General features: G+C 40.5%; 1 protein-coding gene across 3 annotated transcripts in view; it reads right to left on the reverse strand.

Moving 5' to 3' along the window:
* Positions 1-21,543, reverse strand: part of Gramd1c (GRAM domain containing 1C) — a 72,761-nt gene that overhangs the window by 37,718 nt on the left and 13,500 nt on the right. The window contains exons 3-6 of one of the 3 annotated variants that reach the window (XM_021656789.2): positions 17,838-17,922; positions 9,299-9,402; positions 8,646-8,741; positions 6,911-6,991 (exon numbers count right to left, since the gene is read on the reverse strand). In XM_021656789.2, coding sequence (XP_021512464.1) covers positions 6,911-6,991; positions 8,646-8,741; positions 9,299-9,402; positions 17,838-17,922 — 366 coding nt within the window. Of the gene's footprint in view, positions 1-6,910; positions 6,992-8,645; positions 8,742-9,298; positions 9,403-9,833; positions 10,283-17,837; positions 17,923-21,543 lie in introns of those variants that run through there. The other 2 variants (XM_021656792.2, XM_021656793.2) reach the window with 2 other exon arrangements.

A 21,543-nucleotide genomic window follows, 5' to 3' on the forward strand; every position in this document is an offset into this window, starting at 1 on the left:
TCAGAGAGTTTGCCGTGAGACTGTGTCTCCTGATACTATCGGAAGCTATACCAGTAAAGTTTCACTTTCATGACTGTCCAAAAGTGAGCTGAACAGGAATGACACCAATGAGCGTGCTGAACTGCTAGGGGGAGGGAGAGCCCAGAAGGCCTCACTCAGTCCTACACACACTCAAAACTACAAGCAACTGAGTAAGGCTGAGAGGGAGAGCCGTGGTCCTCTCCAGGGAAGAACACATTGGTTACCGGATGACAAATAATCAATTGTGAAAATATAAATACAAGTAATACCACACAGACTCAACATGTTTTATATGGGACTATATATGCATGTATATGCAATAACAATTGAGGAATAATGAAACCATCAATGAAGAAGAGTGGGAGGGTTGTATGCAAGGGTTTGGAAGAAGGAAAAGAAAGAGAGAAACGTAATTAAATGCAATCTCAAAACTAAGCAACAAGAAAACAGGAAAAAAAAAGAATTAAATATGTACTTAAATTAGGGCGAACCCTTATAGTTCTGAAACAAAATTTGTCTCTTTTTCCTCCATCCTTGGTTTTCCATTGAACAAAAAGAATTCAAATACTTTATCGATTAGGGATACTTCTTATCCTTACAATGTTGATAAATTGAGGTACTTGCAATGTATTTGTTGAGTATCTGATACATGTCACATACAGCTTATTATCCAAACTGGCATACTGTGAGGGAGCACGGGCACACAGCTGGTGGCGATTCTGACCCATACAGAGGGCCTGACGGGGGGGGAGGGGGGAGACCGTGTGGACTAAGTGGAGATGGAAGTCACCCGCTCCATGATAACACTGAGCTTTGTCACTCAGTACACAACAGTGAACAAGACAGGCATGGCCTCTGTCCTCCCTAGGTGTTTATAGTAACAAGCAAGGAAAACAAAAACAAAACAAAGAATTGCAATTGCAGCCAGTGTTATAAAGGGGAATTGCAAAATGGAAGAAAAGATGAAGGCTGCTTTGGATTTACTAAGGAGGCGTGGGACAAGGGGTGGGAAAACAGAGATGGGAAGTTGCAGGCAGAGCACGTTTGAAGACTGCTGCACACACACAAAACATTGAGCGCTTACAAGATGATGCGGTCCCTACGTAAACTTTTGAGGCAACGCTTCATTAAGCAAGAAGCAAAAATAAGTCCAATTAACACAAAAAAAAATTAAATTAAAAGTTAAAAAAAAAAGCCTGTCTCAGGTACGTATTTTAGAAGCACAACTTCAGCTGTACTAGAGGGCTAGACAAACTGTTTCTGGAAAGGGCCATATAGCAAATATATGCTTGATGAGCCATATGGTCTCTGTTGCAAAGGCTCAAGTCTGCTGGTGTCATGTGAAAAAACAAACCAATGAGAGTGTATGCATTCCAATAAAGCTTCATTTATGAGCACTGAACTTAGAATTCCATATGATTGACGAATATCAAGGAGTGTTATTCTTTGTGTGTGGGGCGTGTGTGTCCCAGAGATTTAAAAAACGTAAAATCAACTGGGCATGGTGACACTTGGGAGGCAAAAGCAAGAAGGTTACAAGTTCAAGTCCAACCTGGTCTGCAAGGTGAGCCACTGTCTCAAAAACCAAACCACAACCCCCCAGGACTGGCTGGCTGGCTCCTGTAGGGGTTGGGGGCGGGCTGGTTTAAATAAGCTGAAGAGGGAGTGGAGAGCCTGGCCTTATCTTGAGCTATGGTTGCATGTTCACTACAAAAACCTGAGAAAGCACTGGTTGGATCACAGACTGCTGTTGCAACCATCATTTCGATCCTAAGTCCCAGGAATTCAATGTGTCGGTTAGAAGTGCTAAGCCAGGCTCAGTGCAAAAGCTGTAGAAACCGAAGTTCTATAAATCACTTCAAAACCGAGCAGGCTGACAGGTAAACACACATCTAGACACCGGAGATGCCTGTCCTGAGTTAATATTGGAAATATACAGTCCTTTCCCATGTAGTGTAACAAAGGGGTCTTATGAGTTGGGGAGAAAGCAGTTCTGTTACAAACATTTTTGCTTCTTTCTTTCAGTGAGCTCTCACGTTCTCCAGGCTGGTCTAGAATCTTCTGTGTCGCTGAGGGTCATCATGAGCTTCTGATCCTATTTCTATATCCCAGTGCTGGATCGCAGACATCCGGCATGCTGGGCAAACATTCCACTGACTGAGCCACACCCCCAGCTCTGCAAACATTCTTTTTCAAAGGCAGTACTGTGAGTCTAGCTCTTTCCTTCTTCTATGGATTTTACTGGGAAAATAAATAAAGCAAACACAAAAGCATGCTGTCTAAAACATAATTTGGTCAAATAAAAATGTTTCTTCGAGCCAGTTGGGGCGGTGCAGCCTTTGATTCCAGAACTCAGGAGGTAGAAGCAGGTGAGTCTCTGTGAGTTCGAGGACAGCCTGGACTACATAGTGAGTTCAAGGACAGCCAGGGCTATTCTTTGAGAGCTGCCTCAAACAAACAAACAAACAAACAAAAACCCAACCAACCTAACAACAAACAAACAAATCTTTCTTCGAAATCATTTTGTTTTTAAAGTTTTCTCTTTTAAGAAGTAAACAAAATGTACATATTTATACTTAGGAATTTTTCTTTGTTTCTTAGAATACTACACAAGATCAAGAAATCAAGAGCCAGAGGTGGTGGCACACGCTGTTGTTATCAGTACTTGGGAGGCAAAGGTAGTAGAATCTCTGTGAGTTCGAGGCCAGTCTGGTTTCCAAGCCAGGCAAGGCTACATAAGTCCCTGCCTCAATAAAAAGAAAATAAATCTAACTAATATGTCTTTTATCGATCTAAAATAAAAACCATTCAAAAAACTGAAAGCAAGCCCAAGGTTTTAGTTTGGGTTTCTATTGCTGTGATAATGACCATGACCAAGTCAACTGGGGGAGAAAAAAATTGATTTTGTCTTATAGCTCTTAGGTCATACTCAGTCCCTGAGGTCAGTCAGGACAGAAACTCAGTGGAGGAACCTGGAAGCAGGAACTGAAGCAAAGACCATGGAGGAGCCCTGCTTACTGGCTTGCTCTCGCCAACCTGCTCAGCTTGCTTTCTTATATACCCCAGGACCACAAGCCCAAGGATGGCACTGTCCCCAATGAGATAGGCCTCCCAAATCAATCATTACTCAAGAAAATCCCCCACATACTTGCCTATAGGACAATCTGATGGAGGCATTTTCTTAATTAAGATTCCCTTTTCCCAGATATGTCTGGGTTTGTCAAGTTGACAATTACTGATCAATACCCTCAACATGGTGATAGATGGTCGTAAATCCATGTAATCCCAGCACTTAAGGAAACAGAGACAGAAGGATGACAATTTCAAGGTTAGTCTGGGCTCCATAGCAGCATCCTGTCTAAAAACAGGAAGAAAAAATAGAGAAGGTTCTAGAAGTCAAATAGAGCTTGTAAAAGTACAGACTATCAACGCTGTATTGATTACCTAGCATTGTGACTTAGTACCTATTAACTCATGAATGGTAGTTGCCATTATTGTTATAGATATTAGCACATTTTTATTATTGTTCTTCATACTGCATTAATGAAACAACAGAAAGGTAGCTTTTTGGTTTTCTAGTTTGTTTTCTCTTTCTATGTTTCACTCTCCCAGAGCTGGGACCAACCTACAGCTTTGCAAAAGCTAAGTAAGTACTCTAGCACTGAGCTACATCTTCAGCCCTGCCCTTCAAGTTTTGTGTGTGTGTGTGTACACACATATGTATACATGTGAGCTTGCCTGTGCTGACATATTTGGAGAACAAAGACTGAAATTGGAATGACTTCCTTAACTGCTTTCCTAATATATATATTTAAGTTTATATACATAAAGACATAATAAACTTAAAGATGTATATATATTGGAGACAGATCCTCTCTCTGAACCTGGAGCTCACTGTTTCAGCAAGACTGGCTCTGACCAGCAAGTCCCAGGGTGCCTCTGTCTTGCCTCCTCAGCAGTTGAATTCTGGCTGTGCACTGGACACCTGTTTTGATCTGGGTGCTGTGGGTCCAACTGTAGGTCTCATGGTCGCAGAGCAAGCACTCTACTCTGTTGAGTCGTCTCCCTGGCCCTGTTTCTAGTTTCTGATCTAAGGAACTTGCAGAGTCTTTAAGATTCCAGAGCTGGAAAGATGCCCCCATGGTTACAAACACTTAACCGCTCTTGCAGAGGACCTGGATTCAGTTTCCATCACCCACACGGTAGTTCACAACTACTGTGACTCCATTCCCAGGGGATCCGATATGCCCTTCTGCCCTGCAAGTTTCTGAACGTTCATGGTCCACACATTGTTCATGAAGACTCACGCATATACACACATAAATCTTAAGAAATAATTTTTTAAAAGAGAGAGTCTAGGAGCTGGAGAGGCGGCTCCTCAGTTAAGAGCACTGGCTGTTCTTACAGAGGATCTGCGCCTGATACCCAGCGCCCACATGGTAGCTCATAACCATCTGTAACTCCAGTTCCAGGGGATCTGATGCCCTCTTTCTTGCCTCCAAAAACACCAGGCGTGCATGTGGTGTGCAGACATACATGCAGGCAACAGACCCATAGATTTAAAATAAAATAATATTTTAGAAGATTCTCATCAAGACATTTTATACAGTATTTAACATGCATGCTTAGACATTGCTTCTTGTCTCATTACAGAGCAGAATTGGCCATTATTATTATTAAAGGAATAGCATCACATGTCTAGTGCTAAAAATGAAATGACCAAAAGGTTTGACAAGCTCTAGTAATAGGAAGATGGTGGTTCTCCACACATGTGAACCAAGAGCTCAGAAGGCAGCATACACACACACACACACACACACACACACACACACACACATTCACACACACACACACACACACACAAGCTCACACACCTGCGTAAGCACACACATATAGATAACACGTGTACACTATAAATGTTAAACTTTTAAAACTGTGCTTCATTTGTGAGTTTAGTCACTTCAATCTTAGTTACATTTTAGTTTTACATTTTCTTTCTATTTCCTTGATCTGCGGAGATGGGTGTCTTCCTAACAGACTCTGGGCTGGCCTTGAACTTGCAAATCTCCTGCTTCAGCCTCCTAGGCGTCATAACACAGGCATGCACCGATACCTCATCTCTTCTTTACCCTAGATACATACAGCTGACGTTTGTTGATTTTCAAGCTTTTCCAAGAAAGCTTTTCAGCCTATTGATACCTATTCTGCTGTTCTCGATCCCTTTCTTCTCTGCTCCGATGTTTAGTATTTCTTTGATTCTGCTTATACAGAGTTTATTTGCTCTCCTTTTTCTAATTTCACAAAGCCAAAAGGTATGTTATTGACTCCAGATCGGCCTTTCAAAATATCTAACAAGTGTTTACAGTTACAATTTTCCCTCTGGATGCTGCTTTAGCTATGTCCCATGAGACTTGGTGTGGTTTTGTTTGGTTCATGAAAGGATTTTTTTTTTTTCAATAATTACCCGTGTGATTTCTTCTTTTACCCAGTGGCTCTTTAGGAATGTTCTATTTAACTTTCACTTTCCAGTGAACCTCTGGTTCCTAATTTCATTCCACTGTGATCAGAGAATACACCCTGCCTTACGTTAATCCTTTTGAATGCACTGAGGCCTGTAATCTAGTGCTATGGTCTGTTCTGGAATGTCCACATGCCCTCAAGAAAAATGCATATCTGTTGTTGTTGGATAAAACATTCCATAGGTATCCTTTGGTCCTAGTTTGTAGTATTGTCCTCTATTTACTGTTGATCTCTGTGAAGTTGTTCCCATCACTGAGAGTGGGGTATTGAATTCAGCTGTTACTGCTAAATTGTTTATTTCTTCCTTCAGTTCTGTTTAGTTTTGCTTTACATACTTCAGGGCTCTGTTACTGGTTACATGTACACTTATGACTTTTATGAATTCCAGATGATTTGGCCCTTCTGCCAAGGCAAATGCACTCCTTGTGCATCCACGTTAGTTTTAAAGCCTACCTCATGAGGTAGCACTCATCAACCCTGTTCCCTGCCTGCACGTTCCATTTCCTTCTTTCGTTTTCAAGAAATCTGTGCTTTGAAGCTATTCTGTCTCAAACATAACATATAGTCAGATTGTGTATTTTTTATCCCATCAACCTTCGGATCCTGATTGCACTGTGTGATTAATTTAATTTATATAAGGATTTATGTAACATCTAGTAAAAGATCATTTTACTCAGTGTCCTGGCTAGTTTTATGTCAACTTGACATGAGTTAGTGTTATTAGAGGAGGGAGGCTCAGCTGAGAAAATGCCTCTATAAAGTCCAACTGTTGGCAAGCTTGTAGGATATTTTCTTAATCAGTGATTGATGGGGAAGCAGCCAGTCCACTGTGGGTGGTGCCATCCTGAGGCTGGTGGTCCTGCTTTCTATAAGGAAGCAGGCTGAGCAGCACTCCTCCATGGCCTCTGCATCGACTCCTGCCTTCAGGTTCCTGCCCTACTTGAGTTCTTGCCCTGACTTTGATGAGGAACTGTGATGCGGAAGAGGAAGCTGAATAAACCCTTTCCTCCCAAGGTTGCTTTGGCAATGGTGTTCAGGCACAGCAATAGAAACCCTAACCAAGACACTGAATGTGTTTTATTAAATGTGTGTGTCCCTTTTTATTTCAATTATTAGCTTATTGTTAAATAAATAATTTTGAGTTATCATTTTTTGTTGATGTTTCTTTTACTATTTTTTAATCTTGGATATTATCCTAAGGATTATAATTAACACACAAAAAAACTATAGATCTTTTGCTTTAAAATTTTGAACTGTCATCAGAATTAGATTCATGAAAATGGGAAAAGTGTCCTCCACAAATTCTACTTGGATAAACACTAGCCCCTAGTGTGCCTTCTGACAACACACCTCTGGAATGAACACTTACCTTATCTAACAATACATTCTGCCACAGCCTAAATATGCTCAGGTAACTTCTATCTCTGGCACCAAAAGATGTGAAGAAAAACTGCAAAGAAAAATAAGGAAACAAACTTAGCACTGTGAAAGTTAAGGGGGAAGCATCTGCCGGGAAGGTCTGTGGGGTCCTGCTATGACCAAAGCCAACCTCTATCAACTCTCCACACTGCTTTCACTTACCTTTGTGTTAAAAGAAAAACTAATAATTCTTGCATAAGTGAGATAGCTTTTTAAACCCTACCCTTACAAGAAACATTTCCAAACATTATTTTGTTCTTATTTACTAGGAAAATGGGTTAAAACAAGGGAGCTGTTTACACTCATCATAATTATCTCAAATTAATCTAAAATTTATAGAATAAATAATAGATTTTTTATTCTGAACTTTGCAATATGGTACCTATCAACTGAGCCCTGTATAAATGAAAAATACAAGCGGATTCCAGAAATACACATATATATTAATAACGCAAATTTTAAATTATGAAAATTTTTTCAGGTCTTACAGAAACTCCAAAAATATTGGATCTCTGTTAACAGTGAATATAAAACACTCAAGTTAAACCCTGAGGCTTATGACACTATAGAAAACAGCAGAATGCTCAACCTATAGTTCTCTGTCTCTTTTCAGCCCCATGTATTGCTCTACACTTAGCTATTTTTGTAAAGTCACATTTCAAGTTGACTACAATGAGAAAGTGCAGCAAGATACATCCTTGATGGAGCCTCACAGCGGTTATCGCTTCCGTTAGCCTAGTGGATGACCTCCTATCATAGTGCTTCCCTACAGGGAGAAGGAAGCCAGTCCTATGCTGAAGTGATTGAGAACTTTTCCCACAGTGATTTGGATATGAATGCTTTTACAGACACGTTTTCATTAAACTGAATCCTCCAGGCAGTGGTGTCACACACTTATAAATCCCAGAATTCAGGAGGCAGAGGCAGGCAGATCTCTGAGCTTCAGACCAATCTGGTTTAGAGAGTGAGTTCCAGGACAGCCAGGGCTACACAGAGAAACTCTGTCTTGAAAAACAAAAAAAAAAAAGAGAGAGAGACAAAAACAAACAAAACAGGACAACAGCAAAAAAACAGAACAAAAGCTGAGACATCAATATATATTTTTGTTGTTGTTTTGTTTGGTTTGGTGGTCTGCTTTTCAAGACAGGGTTTCTCTGTGTGGCCCTAGCTGCCCAGGAACTCTCTCTGTAGACCAGGCTGAGCTCAAACTCATAGAGATCTGCCTGCCTCTACCTCCCAAGTACTGGGATTAAAGGCATGCATCACCATGTAGCTCCAGATACATATTCTTCTTTGTAGAAGATACATCTAGCACTCTCTAGACAGTTATACACACAACGTACGACCTACCAATTACTAATGTCCCTGTAACCTTGTGGATTTCTTTATTATTTTTCTTTATTTTTTTAATTAAATCCATTAAAAATGGATTTAATTGTGACATCATTAAACTTCCATAATTATATTTTGCCTTATTCACCTCCCACTGTCCTTTCCCACCTCTGGCTATCCCAGCTTTCTCCTCTACAAATACTAACTATTTAAACATTACCAAAGTCTGGTATAAATTCTCCTGTGTCTCCACAGACACTGTAACTTCAAGAACCACCTGCATTCCCCATGATATTCCTGTGAGGCAGACTTTCTTCCCATTATTGATATGGCAAAGGCAGAGGGTCCCTCACCTTTTCGCCCTCTGTGATGATCTGGATAGCGTTTGGGATGAGTCGAGCAGTTTTCTCCTTGGTCATAAACGTTATATTCTTTAAGGCAATAGAAATCTAAACACACACAAATACCTTTTAAAAATTGAAATTAAAGTGCATATTTTCAGAGACACATACAACCCAAAATACCAAGCGTTACATCAATGTAATCCAGAGTATTTGGCTGAAAGGTCTGTGCTAGGAGGTCACAAGCACATACTGGGTTCTCTATGAAGGCCAAGGTCAGCAGTGGGTTGGACATGCTCCCTTCCTCATTCTGCCCATCAATACGGAGATATAACATGAGGACTGGGTGAGAAAGAATTCAGGCTCAGCATTTAAACCCTCAAGCACAGTCTAGACAATCTGTCAGGTAACCATGGCTTTGGCAGCCTAACCCCTTCCAACCTAACAGTAGTAAGTGCAGATGAGGCTGGATGTATTAAAATTAGAAAAATACACTACACATTTACACATACATAAACACATTATACTTATATAAACATAGATACACAAATATATACATGGTTTTACTTTTGAATCACCTTAAATACATTGCTTTTAAGAGTACTGTGTATATTTCTGACTGTGCAATTATTTGCACCAGAAAATCAAATGCAAACATATCTTACTGTAGTTTCCCATCTGAAAATGTTGCTATGGAAACACAGCCAGTTTTCTGAAAGGTACAGCCGCCCCTGAAGCAAGATATCCTTCTGAAGAGCACAGGCATAATCTGTAGGGACAGAGATAAGAGAAGGTCATTCACAAAAGTCTGACAACTGAATAAACCTTATACCACTTTAGCTCGTGGGAAGTTATCCCTATCCATTCATTTATTCGCTCATTCATTCATCCATACACGCTATGCCAGATACTTGGTTTTGCACTAGGTTAACCGGAAATATTTCTTACCCAAATGGAATGTTGTAAGTGAAAGGCAGGTATGGTGGTTAATGTCAACCTGCTAGAATTTAGGATTGTCTAGGAGATGAGCCTCTGGGCTAATCAGAGTAATCTGTCAAGCAAGACCCACCCTGGATATGGGTGGTGCCATTCCAAGGGCTGGGGTCACAGACTATGTCTAATGGGCAAAACTGGCTGCTTCCTGACCAGGAGTGCACCGGGAGAAGCCACCTCGAATGCCTGCCACCATGACTTCCTCACCATCAGGGACTGAACCAAAATGAAGCCGTCCTCCTGCAAGTTGCTTTTGTCAGGGCATTTTAGAACAGCAACCGGAAAACTAACCAATACAGTTGAGGAATTTGGTCTCTCGTGGTAGGGAAGGCAAGTGTTGGGAGCAGATTGATCAATGATGAAGAAGCAGAGAAAGAGGAATGAACGCCTGTGCTTAGCTGCTTTCCCTCACTCTCTCTCCTCGATCAGGACAGGACCCAGGTGTGTTAAATCCTAACACTAAAACTTGAACAGAGCAGTCAACCTTTCACAATGCTTCCTTCAGGAAAAGAAAGAAAGAAAGGAAGAAAGAGAGAGAGAGTGAAAGAAAGAAAAAAGAAAGAAAGAAAGGAGAGAGAGAAAAAAGAAAGAAAGAAAGAAAGAAAGAAAGGAAGGAAGGAAGGAAGGAAGGAAGGAAGGAAGAAAGGAAGAAAGGAAGAAAGGAAGAAAGGAAGAAAGGAAGAAAGGAAGAAAGAAAGAAAGAAAGAAAGAAAGAAAGAAAGAAAGAAAGAAAGAAAGAAAGAAAGAAAGAAAGAAAGAGAAAAAAAAGAAGATGCAGCCAAACAAGATTTCCTGGTAAATAAGTAAGCAGATTAAGGTTGCTCATTCACTAGTGTGTATCTCCCAAACAGAGTGGGGTAAAGGTCTTAACCATTGAAACATTTTATCATCCAAAGTTTCTCAGACTTCAGAACTACCTGGTTGGTTGATAACACAGAATGCCAGCCCCACAGTTCAGGGGCAAGGTCAAGGGGAATGTGTCACAGGGTGCCACGTCGTGCCTGCATTATTTTATACTAATTACATTGAGTTACACACCTGGAATATTTTAACAGAAATCTATTTGATAACATTGACAGACTTTTCTGTAATTTTAAAATGTGGCTTCCCTAAAATGTGCTGTAATAATAAATGTAGACCACAGTAAAATTGCTTAAAATTGTGGCCAAAAAAATAGATATAAAATACAGCAAAGACATTATACCATACATAATTGATAAAATTTTCTTTTTAAAAGCAAAAATTACGCAATTTTTGTGCTCCCAACTTTGCTACTTTAAATGATTGTCTGCTGTAAAAATAATCATTTCAGGAGGCAATGTTCTACCTGATCAGTTATATTAGCAACCTGATTCCCCTAGAATGGACTAAGAAAATAATTCTTATCAAAAACTGTTGTTACAGACTTTGTAACTTCATAATGGTCTCCCGGAAAGCTGTAGTCAACCTAAGGAAATTAACAAAGCTCCTTAGGTCACTTTGACACATCTTGCTTTATTCAATTTGCTAGCAAAAAAACACAATTATGGCCCTGTTAAATGACTCCAACATCCAAAGATTTTTTTTAATACCAACCATAAAACAAAAGATACAGGACAAAGCCATAGGGGAATCTAGGAGTGAATCAACATCATATACATGAAATAGTATACACATATGTAAATAAGCAATATGTATTCTTTGTCTTACTACAGAACTAAGAACTTAGGCACACTGTCCGTAAAAGAGGTAACCATTAGGAAAATGTGCGTTTTCTTTTTCTTTTATTCTTTTTTTTTTCCTTTGCTTGAGACAGAGTCTCATTATGTAGCTCTGGCTGGCTTGAAACTCATTATGTGGATCAGGCAAACTCACAGAGATCCACCTGCCTCTGCTTCCCAAGTGCTGGTATTAAGGGAATATACCAAACACCCAGCTTAAAATTTTAAATAAGCAATAAAAAAGTCAATAATGTCAGGAAATACATGTCTCCAAATATTCCATTTTGCAGTAATGGTCCTTGAGAGTACAGTGACACAGACCTTACTGAACAGGAAAAAAAATCCCTTAAAATAACATTTTAAAGATAGCTTTTAGATTTAGCATTTAAATTACAAGAAAAAAATCCTCTTTTTTTTTGTATTTTGTTAGCTTTTTACCTGCAACAACTAAAAGAGTAAATACAAATTGAAAGAAAAGAAGAAGAAGACCCTCATCATCCGTGGGGAGAAGGGGAGAGCCGCGTCCCTCTGGCTTTGCTCAGAGCATTTTATGAGGCTCTGTGTGACCACACCCAGTTTCTGAGGTGCTGGGGATGGCACCCACGAGGCAGGCACTCTCCCTGCTGAAGGCATCCTCAGTGCCCAGCTGTATCGATCCTTAAGAAGCAGTTGCCAGTACCATGCAGTTGTTATTACTATTGCTCTGTAGGACAGCTTGGGATCAGGGATGGAGATACCTCCAGACGATCTGTTATTGTACAGGATCGTCTTGGCAATTCTGGGTTTTTTGTTTTTCCATATGAAGTTGAGAATTGTTCTCTCAAGGTCTGTAAAGAATTGTGTTGGTATTTTGGTGGCAATTGCATTGAATCTGTAGATTGCTTTTGGCAGGATGGCCATTTTCACTATGTTAATTCTACCAATTCATGAGCATGGGAGATTCATGTTTTGATATCTTCTTCAATTTCTTTCTTCAGAGACTTGAAGTTTTTTTTCAAACAGGACTTTCACTTGCTTGATTAGGTACTTTATGTTATTAGTGGCTATTGTGAAGGGTGTTGTTTCCCTAATTTCTTTCTCGGCCCTTTTGTCTTTCATATCCAGGAGAGCTACTGATTTTTTTTTTTTTTTGAGTTAATTTTGTATTCAGCCACTTTGCTGAAGGTGTTTATCAGCTGAAGGAGTTCTCTGGTTGAATTTTTGGGGTCACTCAGGTATACTATCATATCATCTGTGAATAGTGACACTTTGACTTAGACAAGGTCTCTATGTAGCTTCGATTGGTAACGAACTCGTTGTGTCTTAGGCTGCTCTGAAATTTAGTATCCTCTGCCTCAAAATGATAGACTTGCAGACATGTATCACCATGGCTAGATCACATTCTAGTTTATGTTTAATCAATAAAAAAAATTGCTTGTTTTAGTCTTCTGCCTTTGTGGACAGGTATTTTTAGTTGGCAAGAGATTTTATACTGGATTATATGTCCTCAATGCAACATTTTTCTGTTTGTACCTCTTCCTTGTTCACTTAGATAATCAGAGAACTCAAAAAGTAAGTTTTGAGCATCACCAAGCAAAAGAACGGTCTCCCAGACAATTCTTTTAAAGGAGTAAACAAATTTAAAAGTATGAACACCATTACTAAAAAAAAACAACAGTGCATAGGATTGTTGCAAGTTGAAAGGGATAAGCTAGACCTGTGTTTATTTCCTCCCCTTTTAGAAACTTCTTTTGACAAGACAAAGAGGACATTTAATCAATTAAATTCAAAACAGTGCTTGGGCGAGGTGAGGCTGTATTTGAGCAGATCGAAAGATTTTCTAACATTTCAGAAGGCAGGGAGCAGAGGCCAGTGAACAAACCCTCATATAAATGAATGACTGAATGAGCCTTTATAAATGAATAAATGAATGAGCCCTCAGTTCTGAGACATCCATGCCTCCATCTCTGCTAAGTGAAGGCAGGTCCATGAGCTCGCCTCTCTCCACCTTCCCTCACACGGGCGAGTGCTCATGGGTAGGCAGAGGTATACACGGCCAGAGGGAAGCCACTCCAACTGCTTCCCATCTCCTCCTCCATTCACAGTCACAGACTCCACAGTACACATCCTTCCTCACACCGGCCTAACCCTGCCAACTCAGACCAAATCATTTCAAGGTTGAAATAACTTTCTAACAAGGAAAGACAATCTAAGCTTTTCCGTTGTGTAATCTGGGCTGTCTGTTACTTCAACTTTGACTGCACCTATCTGTGAAAAGATCTGAGCAGACTGGATAGACTTCTGACTTCTAAAAGCTAAGGAGAACCAGGCGATGTTGGCTCTGGTAGGTGGATCTGTCTCTGAGTTTGAGGCCAGCCTGATCTGCAGATCAAGGAATGAGTTACAGGACAGCCATGGCTACACAGAGGAACCTGCTTCAAAAAACAAAACACAGACCTATTGAGTATGGGGCTGGAGAGATGACTCAGTGGTTAAGAGTACTTGCTGCTCTTGCAGAGGACCTGGGTTCTGTTCCCAGCACCCACAAAGCAGTTCACAACCACTTATAATTTCAGTTTAGAGGATTGGGTGCCCTTCTCTGACCTCTCATACAGCAAGCTATTAAAAATACCAAATGTTGGTTCATTAGCACAGACACAAAATAGGTTTTCACTGGTGACACTAACGCTTTATTCATCAGTATGTCAGACAAAGCTCTCCTCACCCATACAGGTATGGAGAATGAGAACTGAGGCCACCTTTAACTTTAGGCATGTACTTACTTAGTTCCCCAGATCACAGCTGCTGCTGCTTCTTCCTCCCCCTTCTCCTCCCTCCTTTTTGTCACTCGTGACCTCTAATTTGCCAGATCCAAATGATTAATTTCCAGCCCCCGGATTTTCTTTGTTTTCTATACATTGGTGTTCTATGTACATCAGGTGTCCTGGATCCGGAGCTGCAGACAGCTCTGAGCTGCTGTGCGGGTGCTGGGAATTGAACCCTGGTCCTCCAGGAGAGCAGACAGCGCTCTTAACCACTGGGCCATCTGGTGTTTTGAGACAGGGGCTCTCACCAAACCTGAAGTTCATCAATTTGTCTAGGATCACCGCCTGTTCCCACCCCACTGCTGGGGATAGGAGATTCTGGCCACACCTGGCTTCTGTATGGGTTCTAGGACCCAGATTCAGGTTTTCGTGCTTGTTCAGCAGATGCTTCTCCAGTGGAGCCATCTCTCCAGCCCCTAAATTCTGAAATTTTAAGTTTTAGCAAGCATATAAATTATCTAAACATGCTTAGGGGTCTGGGAGACTATTGCTCCTCTGTACTTATTTAATTATTCAGGCATTTATTCATAGCCATATGGACTCGTGGATATTTATTTGATTCTTCAGGCTGTTATCCCAAATCACTGTTATTTTGTTGCTTAAGATATTATAACTTTGAACATCGGGAGCTGTTTCAGGTTGTTCCGTGTTTTCGTTTTCTTAACCCACTGTTGACACTGTAACAGTAACAGGCACCATCCTCACTGGTCTGGAGTTGCTACTGGTCCAGCAGTTTCTTCAGGGAGAGGCGTGTTTAAGAAACCAAGACCTGGGTTCTAGACACATTCCCTCCTGCTACAATCTCAGCAGACAGAGACAGGAAATAGACAGGCATAGTCAGCCCGCCATAGCCATGGCTTCTTCCTACTCAGATTAAATCACAAAAGTATGTTTAAATGTTTCCGTTAAAGGGAACAGCATCTGCACTGAACATGCACAAACTTTTTTCAGGTCACTATTTGCTAAACAATATATATACATGTAATGACCATTTACATATCATTTACATTGAGTGAGCCAAATAGTAATCTGGAGATGATTTAAAGAATGTGCTCTGGGTCCATGTAAATGCTATCCTATTTTACGTGGACCTTGGTGTCTGAGGGGACTTCCAGCCTCCTGAAATATCAAAGGGCAGCCATCTATATACTAACCCATTCTTGATTGTCACTTCACTCGTTTATGACACAATTGGTTTCATTTGCATGATTAGCACTCTATCCTGGGATGTCCCTGATACTCTGATTATTTTTAAACGATGTAAGCAACAAAGATCCTCAACAAAGATGTGGCCAATTAACAGTCATGTAGTCACCACCAAAATACCATGCAGAACCATCCCGGCACCTAAGAAAGTTCGTTCTCTATGTGCCACTCTCCCCTTCACATCAGTTCCTAACACATCTACTTTAAACATGTGTGCTGTACCAGTCAGAAAAATGCAAACATGTAACTTTTTGAAAATAAGCACACACACTGAAAACGTATAAAAGACAAAAAAAAAAAAAAAGCCAAATTATACAGATACAAGGGTCATTCTTTTCTCTACATTTTCCTGGGTGGCTTTTCAGTCTTACAATGCGTATATTTCACTATACAATGAAATTAATATGTTTCAAAAAGGCAAAACTCACGAGGTGGTGGTAACACACCTGTATTTGGAAGGCGGAGGCAGGAGGATAGCTCCAAGTTTGAAGCCAGCTGCTCTACATAGAATGTTCCAGGGCAGCAGAGGTACATAGCAAGATCCTGTCTCAACAAAACAAAACAAGGTAGGAAAGAACAGGAAGGGTTTCTGTGAAAAGTTTTAAGTGTGAGGCTAGCAAGAACATTTGCCACACGTGCAAAAAAAGTTGTAATTATTTTTAACAATTAACACTTAACATTCCATTACCACACAAACACAACTACCTCTCCTTTCCTTCTAAATCCTTCCATACCCCACCACCACTTTTCTCTCAATTTCATACATGAAATTTCTATCATGAAAATATGTTACTTTTGCTGGGGGTGGTGACACATGTCTGTTATCACAGAACTTGGGAGGTAGAGACAGGAGGTTCAGGAGTTCAGGGCCATCCCCAGATACATACTGAATTTGAGGCCAACCTGGATGCATAAGACCTGACATGATTTCCCAGAAGCCATTTAAAAATCTGGCTGTGGGGGCCGGAGTAATAGCTCAGTGGTTAAGAGCACCGGCTACTCTCCCAGGGGACCCAGGTTCGCAACCTGGCACCCACGTGGTGGCTCACTGTAGGCATAAGATTATTGTGTAATTCAAATGCTGATTTCTGTACCCTCCCCCATATCTCGTTGCAATTCTTGCTCTAAGAGTCTCCTGCCTCAATGTTACGTGAACACTGCTTCCCAATTGTTCCCGATAGGCCAATAAAGCAGTTTATAGCCAATCGCTGAGCAGGGGAGAAAATAGGGCTGGACTTCCTGCCAGCCCCGGGAGGAGTTAGAGGAGGAATGAGGGGATTCTGCCATAGGAGAGATGCTGGAGCAGGCAAAGCTGCAAAGCCTGAGTATCTCTGAAATGTCTGGGAGGAAACAAGATTAGCTTAAAGGTTTAAGAATAAAGTAATAACTGCTCAGTTATTGTTTTGTGGAGCTTATTATTAAACAAATATAAAAGAGTCTCAATTTTTTTGCGTGATAACTGGGTTAAGAGAGAAATTGAGAAAAAAAACAAACCAACCCAGTTTTAGAAAAGTAACTTTAACAATTACAACCATCTGTAACTCTTAAGGGCTCTGATGCCCTCTTCTGGCCTCAGAAGGTACTGCACACATATGTAGCAAGAAACATACTCAGGCAAACACCTATTTACACCAAAATAATTTAATTAAATTAAAAACACTTAAAGTGAAGTGTGGTGGTGTACTTGGAATCTCAGCGCTGGGAAAGAAGACAGGAGGAATGTAGACAATTGGTGAGCTTCAGGTTCAATGAGACCCAGTCACAAACATAAGATGAGTTCATTTGAAAGACTTTCCATATTGGTCCCTGGCCTCCACACACCCATTCACCTACATTCCAGTGAACCCACATACACATATATGTATATATATATAATATATGTGCTTATATGTGTTTGCACAAATATTTTGTACACACATATTTACAAATATATTTACATTTTTATACACATATATTTACATATATGTTTGTACAAACGTATTTACAAACATACATGCAAATATATGTTCAAACATATATATGAACACATAAACACACACACAAATATATGTACAAACATAAATACACATAATAAAGCATTTCTGTAACAAAAATGACTAAGTTTCTTACCGGAAAGCCTAGCACATACAAAAACTCCACATGAAACATAACATGAATAATGACTTTTTCCTATTAAATTGCTCTTTCAGTGCACTTGTTGAAAAGTGTATTTTTCTCAGGAGAGTTACTACACGATGAGCATCAAATCTAAATGTCCCTTACAAAGCCACATATAGAGGTACCAGAAGAAACCATGAGCACAGACTTCTGCTTAGTTAGTCCGTAGCACCTCATAGGTCAGAAATCACCGTTCCCCTAGTTACACTTGGCTGAAGTGCGTCCCCCTGTAAAACAGGACACTGTTTTTCTTACGAAGCCGACCCTGTCTAGCATGCAGGCCCAAGGTTTCTCTCCATATGGTCGTCTGCCACATCTGTCTGTGTCTGAGGTGCTCTGAGTACCTGCTATCAACTTCTCTGATTCGGGCAGGTGTGTGAACTGCTGTTTGTATTCCTCATTCCTGTCTTTGTAGGTAGAACTTGAGATCTGAAACAATAAAAAGATTAGATTTCTGTTTACTTACGCTCGTGATAGCTTAGACAGCACATTCCAGATGAAATGTAAAAATCACATACTTTCTGTCAACATTATGTCCTTATATGAAAGAAGCACAAACATCTCAAAAGCCATCAGTGTGATGGTTCTGCGAATGCGGGACAGGCCCTGAAAGCTAGGAGCTGTGTTGCAGAGGAGGTGGGGCTGGTGTAGAGGGAGCAGAAAACCTGTGGTTTAGAAGTAGAAGGGAAAACCCTAAAGTTATAGGGGCAGTCTGAGGTCCCAACTGGAACAAGCCACGTGGCAGATTAGCAAGGGCCATGGCCTTGGATCTAGAAGGAAAGGAGGCCCTGTGGGCTTTGCACTGTTCATATGCTTCTACCGAACCTAGCTGCAGACACGAGGAGCAGACGGAAGAGCAAGCTTGAGCTACCTCCACATTCCTGCCTAGACACACAACACTGTGGAATCTGGGACGGGTGAGAAGAACCTGAACCTTGGCCACATTACCTAATGTGCACACAGATCTGTCACCAGAGAAGGAAGGGCCTTTCTGGGTCTTCATCTGAGCGAATCATTGGTAGTCACTTGTCAATAGATAGAGAGTCAGCCTTACAAAGAAAAGAAAATCCATAATAAATACAGCAGAGATATTTGTTCTCACATGCCACAGGACACAGCGAGATTTACTCTAGGCAAGTTCTTAAGTAAACAAAATCACAGTGACAATCCTTTGGGCAAAGAGAAAGTGCTCAGGATCCAGAGATGCTAATGAGGCAGGCCGGTGGGGCAGAGAGGGAGACCTGGAGGCCTCATGAAAAAGCCTTCCAGAACTGGCATGTAGGAAAAGCACTCCAGGAGCGAAGAAGGCTGGAAGTCCCAGCTGAGCCAAACCCAAACCGACCCAGGCGCTGGCATGGGGGCAGAGGCACTCCAAAGTCTCCGAAAGCAGTCCGTGGCTCATAATAATAATAAACCTCACCCCTCCGGTGGCACGTTAAGACAATGATACAAGTGCCACATGAAGTTCTACTTAGAGCTACAGCAACCGACGAAGTGTGCCCAGAAGAGCCTGCTCCTTTGTGAAATGGTACCACTAAGCCCGCTCCAGCCCCCCTCCTCCAGCCCTCCTCCTCCAGCCCACCTCCTCCTCTGGAAGTTCATCTTTCTTAATACATTCTCTTATTTTTGCTAAATATTAATTGAAATGTCTCTGGAGACTTCTTTGTAGCAGGACTCAGGGCCCCAGAGCCCCTCTGGAGCTATCCTCTAATCCTCAGTATCGCTACTACACCATTTGAATTAGCCAACTGGCAGGAAAAATTATAAAACATGGGGAGCAACAGAAAGAAAAGAAAAAAAAAAACAAACAAACCCAAAACAACAGTCAACAAAAACAATTCCTTTCCAGGTAGTGAATTTAATTGCTTAAGACAACAAAGAAATTATTCCCCAAATGTGCAAAGAACTAGAGAAAACCATGCTTGACCAATTTACGGGCCTATGAGATGGATCAGGGGGTTGTCCTAGCTTCAGCTGTCAACTTGACAGCTCAGAGCCGCCTGGGAAGAAAGCTCGATTGAGGAATTGCCTAGGTCAGATTTGCCCGGGGGCATCTGTGAGGTGGGCCTGTGGTATATGAGAAAGCTCTCTGAGCATGAGCCCGTGAGCTTTCATGGTTTCTGCCTGTGAGTTCCCACTTGAATTCCTCACCCGACTTCCCTCAGTGATGAACTGATACCTGGAAGAATGAGCCAAATAAAGCCTTTCCTCCCTAAGCTGCTTTTGTTTGTCCCAGCAACAGAAATAACACTAGAACGGGGCTAAATGTACTTGCTTCCAAGCCTGATGAGCTGAGCTCAATATCCAGGACCCAAACGGTGGAAGGAGAAAACAGACTCCCACAGGTCAGCCTCTGGCCTCCATATACATACATACATACATACATACATACATACATACACACACACATCTCTCTCTGTCTCTCTCCCACATACATACACAGACATACATGCTCACACATGTACACATGTATACCTTAAAATTTTTTTAAATAAAAATTAACATAATAGCCTAAAATATTTGGCACACAAATAAATAAATGGAGAATAAAGGAACAAAAATAACATGAAACACGAACAACAGGCAATAAAATGTCTACTTGTAAGTCCAACCATATTCTATGTATTAATGTAATCATATAGCATAACAGATGTTAGAATGAAAATGGGAGAAAGCAAAGGTCTGGGATAATTCAAGTGCCATGCTCAAGAACTCAGAAGAGAAAAAATACATTTTTTAACTAAAAAAAAATTACGGGTAATAATTAAAAGAGTAAATTGGTTTTTAATTGAAACACAAAAACAACAGAAATAAAATTGAGAGAGATCATTATTTTAAAACAACCAAGTGGTAAAACTTTTAGCAAGACTGATGAAGAGAGAGACACACTATGAATTATTAATTATTAAACAGGATAACACTGTACACACTACAGATCTCAAAGGAAATAAGGGTGAACCCACATTCCCCTACACATATAAATGTATTGCCTTGAAGGAACACCCGAAAAATACCCCAACTGCTAAAATTCACTCAGCATGAAATAGTTCAGTTAAGTTGGCCCACAACCTACAATGAAATTGAATTTACGATTTCAAATTTCCCAAGACAGAACTCTCCAAGACTACATGGTTTCACTGGAGAAATCCTGAATGTTTAAAAACTCAATTCTAGGTCTGCGCAATCCTTTCCAAATATTAAGTTAGAAAAGAGTAAATCTCAATCCCTTGTATGAAGCAAGTATTATTCTAATATCAAAACTAGATAAAAATATTACAATTACAGAAAAAACGACCGCAGGAGTACAGATGCAAAAATCCTTAGAATGTGAACAAATTCCCTTCAGCAACATGAAAAACGAATAATACAGCATGACCCAGGGACCCAGGGCTGGCTTCATAGGCAAAAGCTGAGCAATGAGATCAGCTGAAAACAGAAAAAAAAAAAAAAAATCACATCAATTCCCTTGATATGGAACTAATATTTGACCTAACTCAATGTCTACTTGTAATTAAAACAAACAAATTACCCTCAAAGCAGGAATACCAAGGAACTCACTCAACTAAAAAAAAAAAAAAAAAAAAAAAAAAAAAATCTACAAATTATCTATACTTTATAAAATATTGTAATGGTGAAAACTTGATTCACACAATAAATTGAGATTTGCTCTTTTTACATCTTAATATTGGAAAAGGTTATGCAGAACTATAATTGAGTTTTTAGGTATTTTAGGATTTCTCAGCCAAACCATCAAGGCTTGAGGATTGCCTCAGCTCTGTTGGTATGATGGTTTGAATCAAACCTCAAATTGCAAATTTTAGAAACTTAATCTGCAGTCTGGAGTGGTGCCTCATACTACAATCCCAGTACTTGAGAGGCTGAGGCAGGAGGATCACCACAAGTTGGAGTCTTGGGATAGCCAGTGAATTCCAGGCCTGCTTAGGTTATGAATACGATTTCACACATGTGCATGTATGCATCAATGCCCAGGACAAAATAAACTCCCCCACTCCCCACTACAATCCTGAGAGCCGGTGACACTCCAGTATG

Source organism: Meriones unguiculatus, chromosome 17, assembly GCF_030254825.1.
Source record: "Meriones unguiculatus strain TT.TT164.6M chromosome 17, Bangor_MerUng_6.1, whole genome shotgun sequence".
Classification (NCBI taxonomy): domain Eukaryota; kingdom Metazoa; phylum Chordata; class Mammalia; order Rodentia; family Muridae; genus Meriones; species Meriones unguiculatus.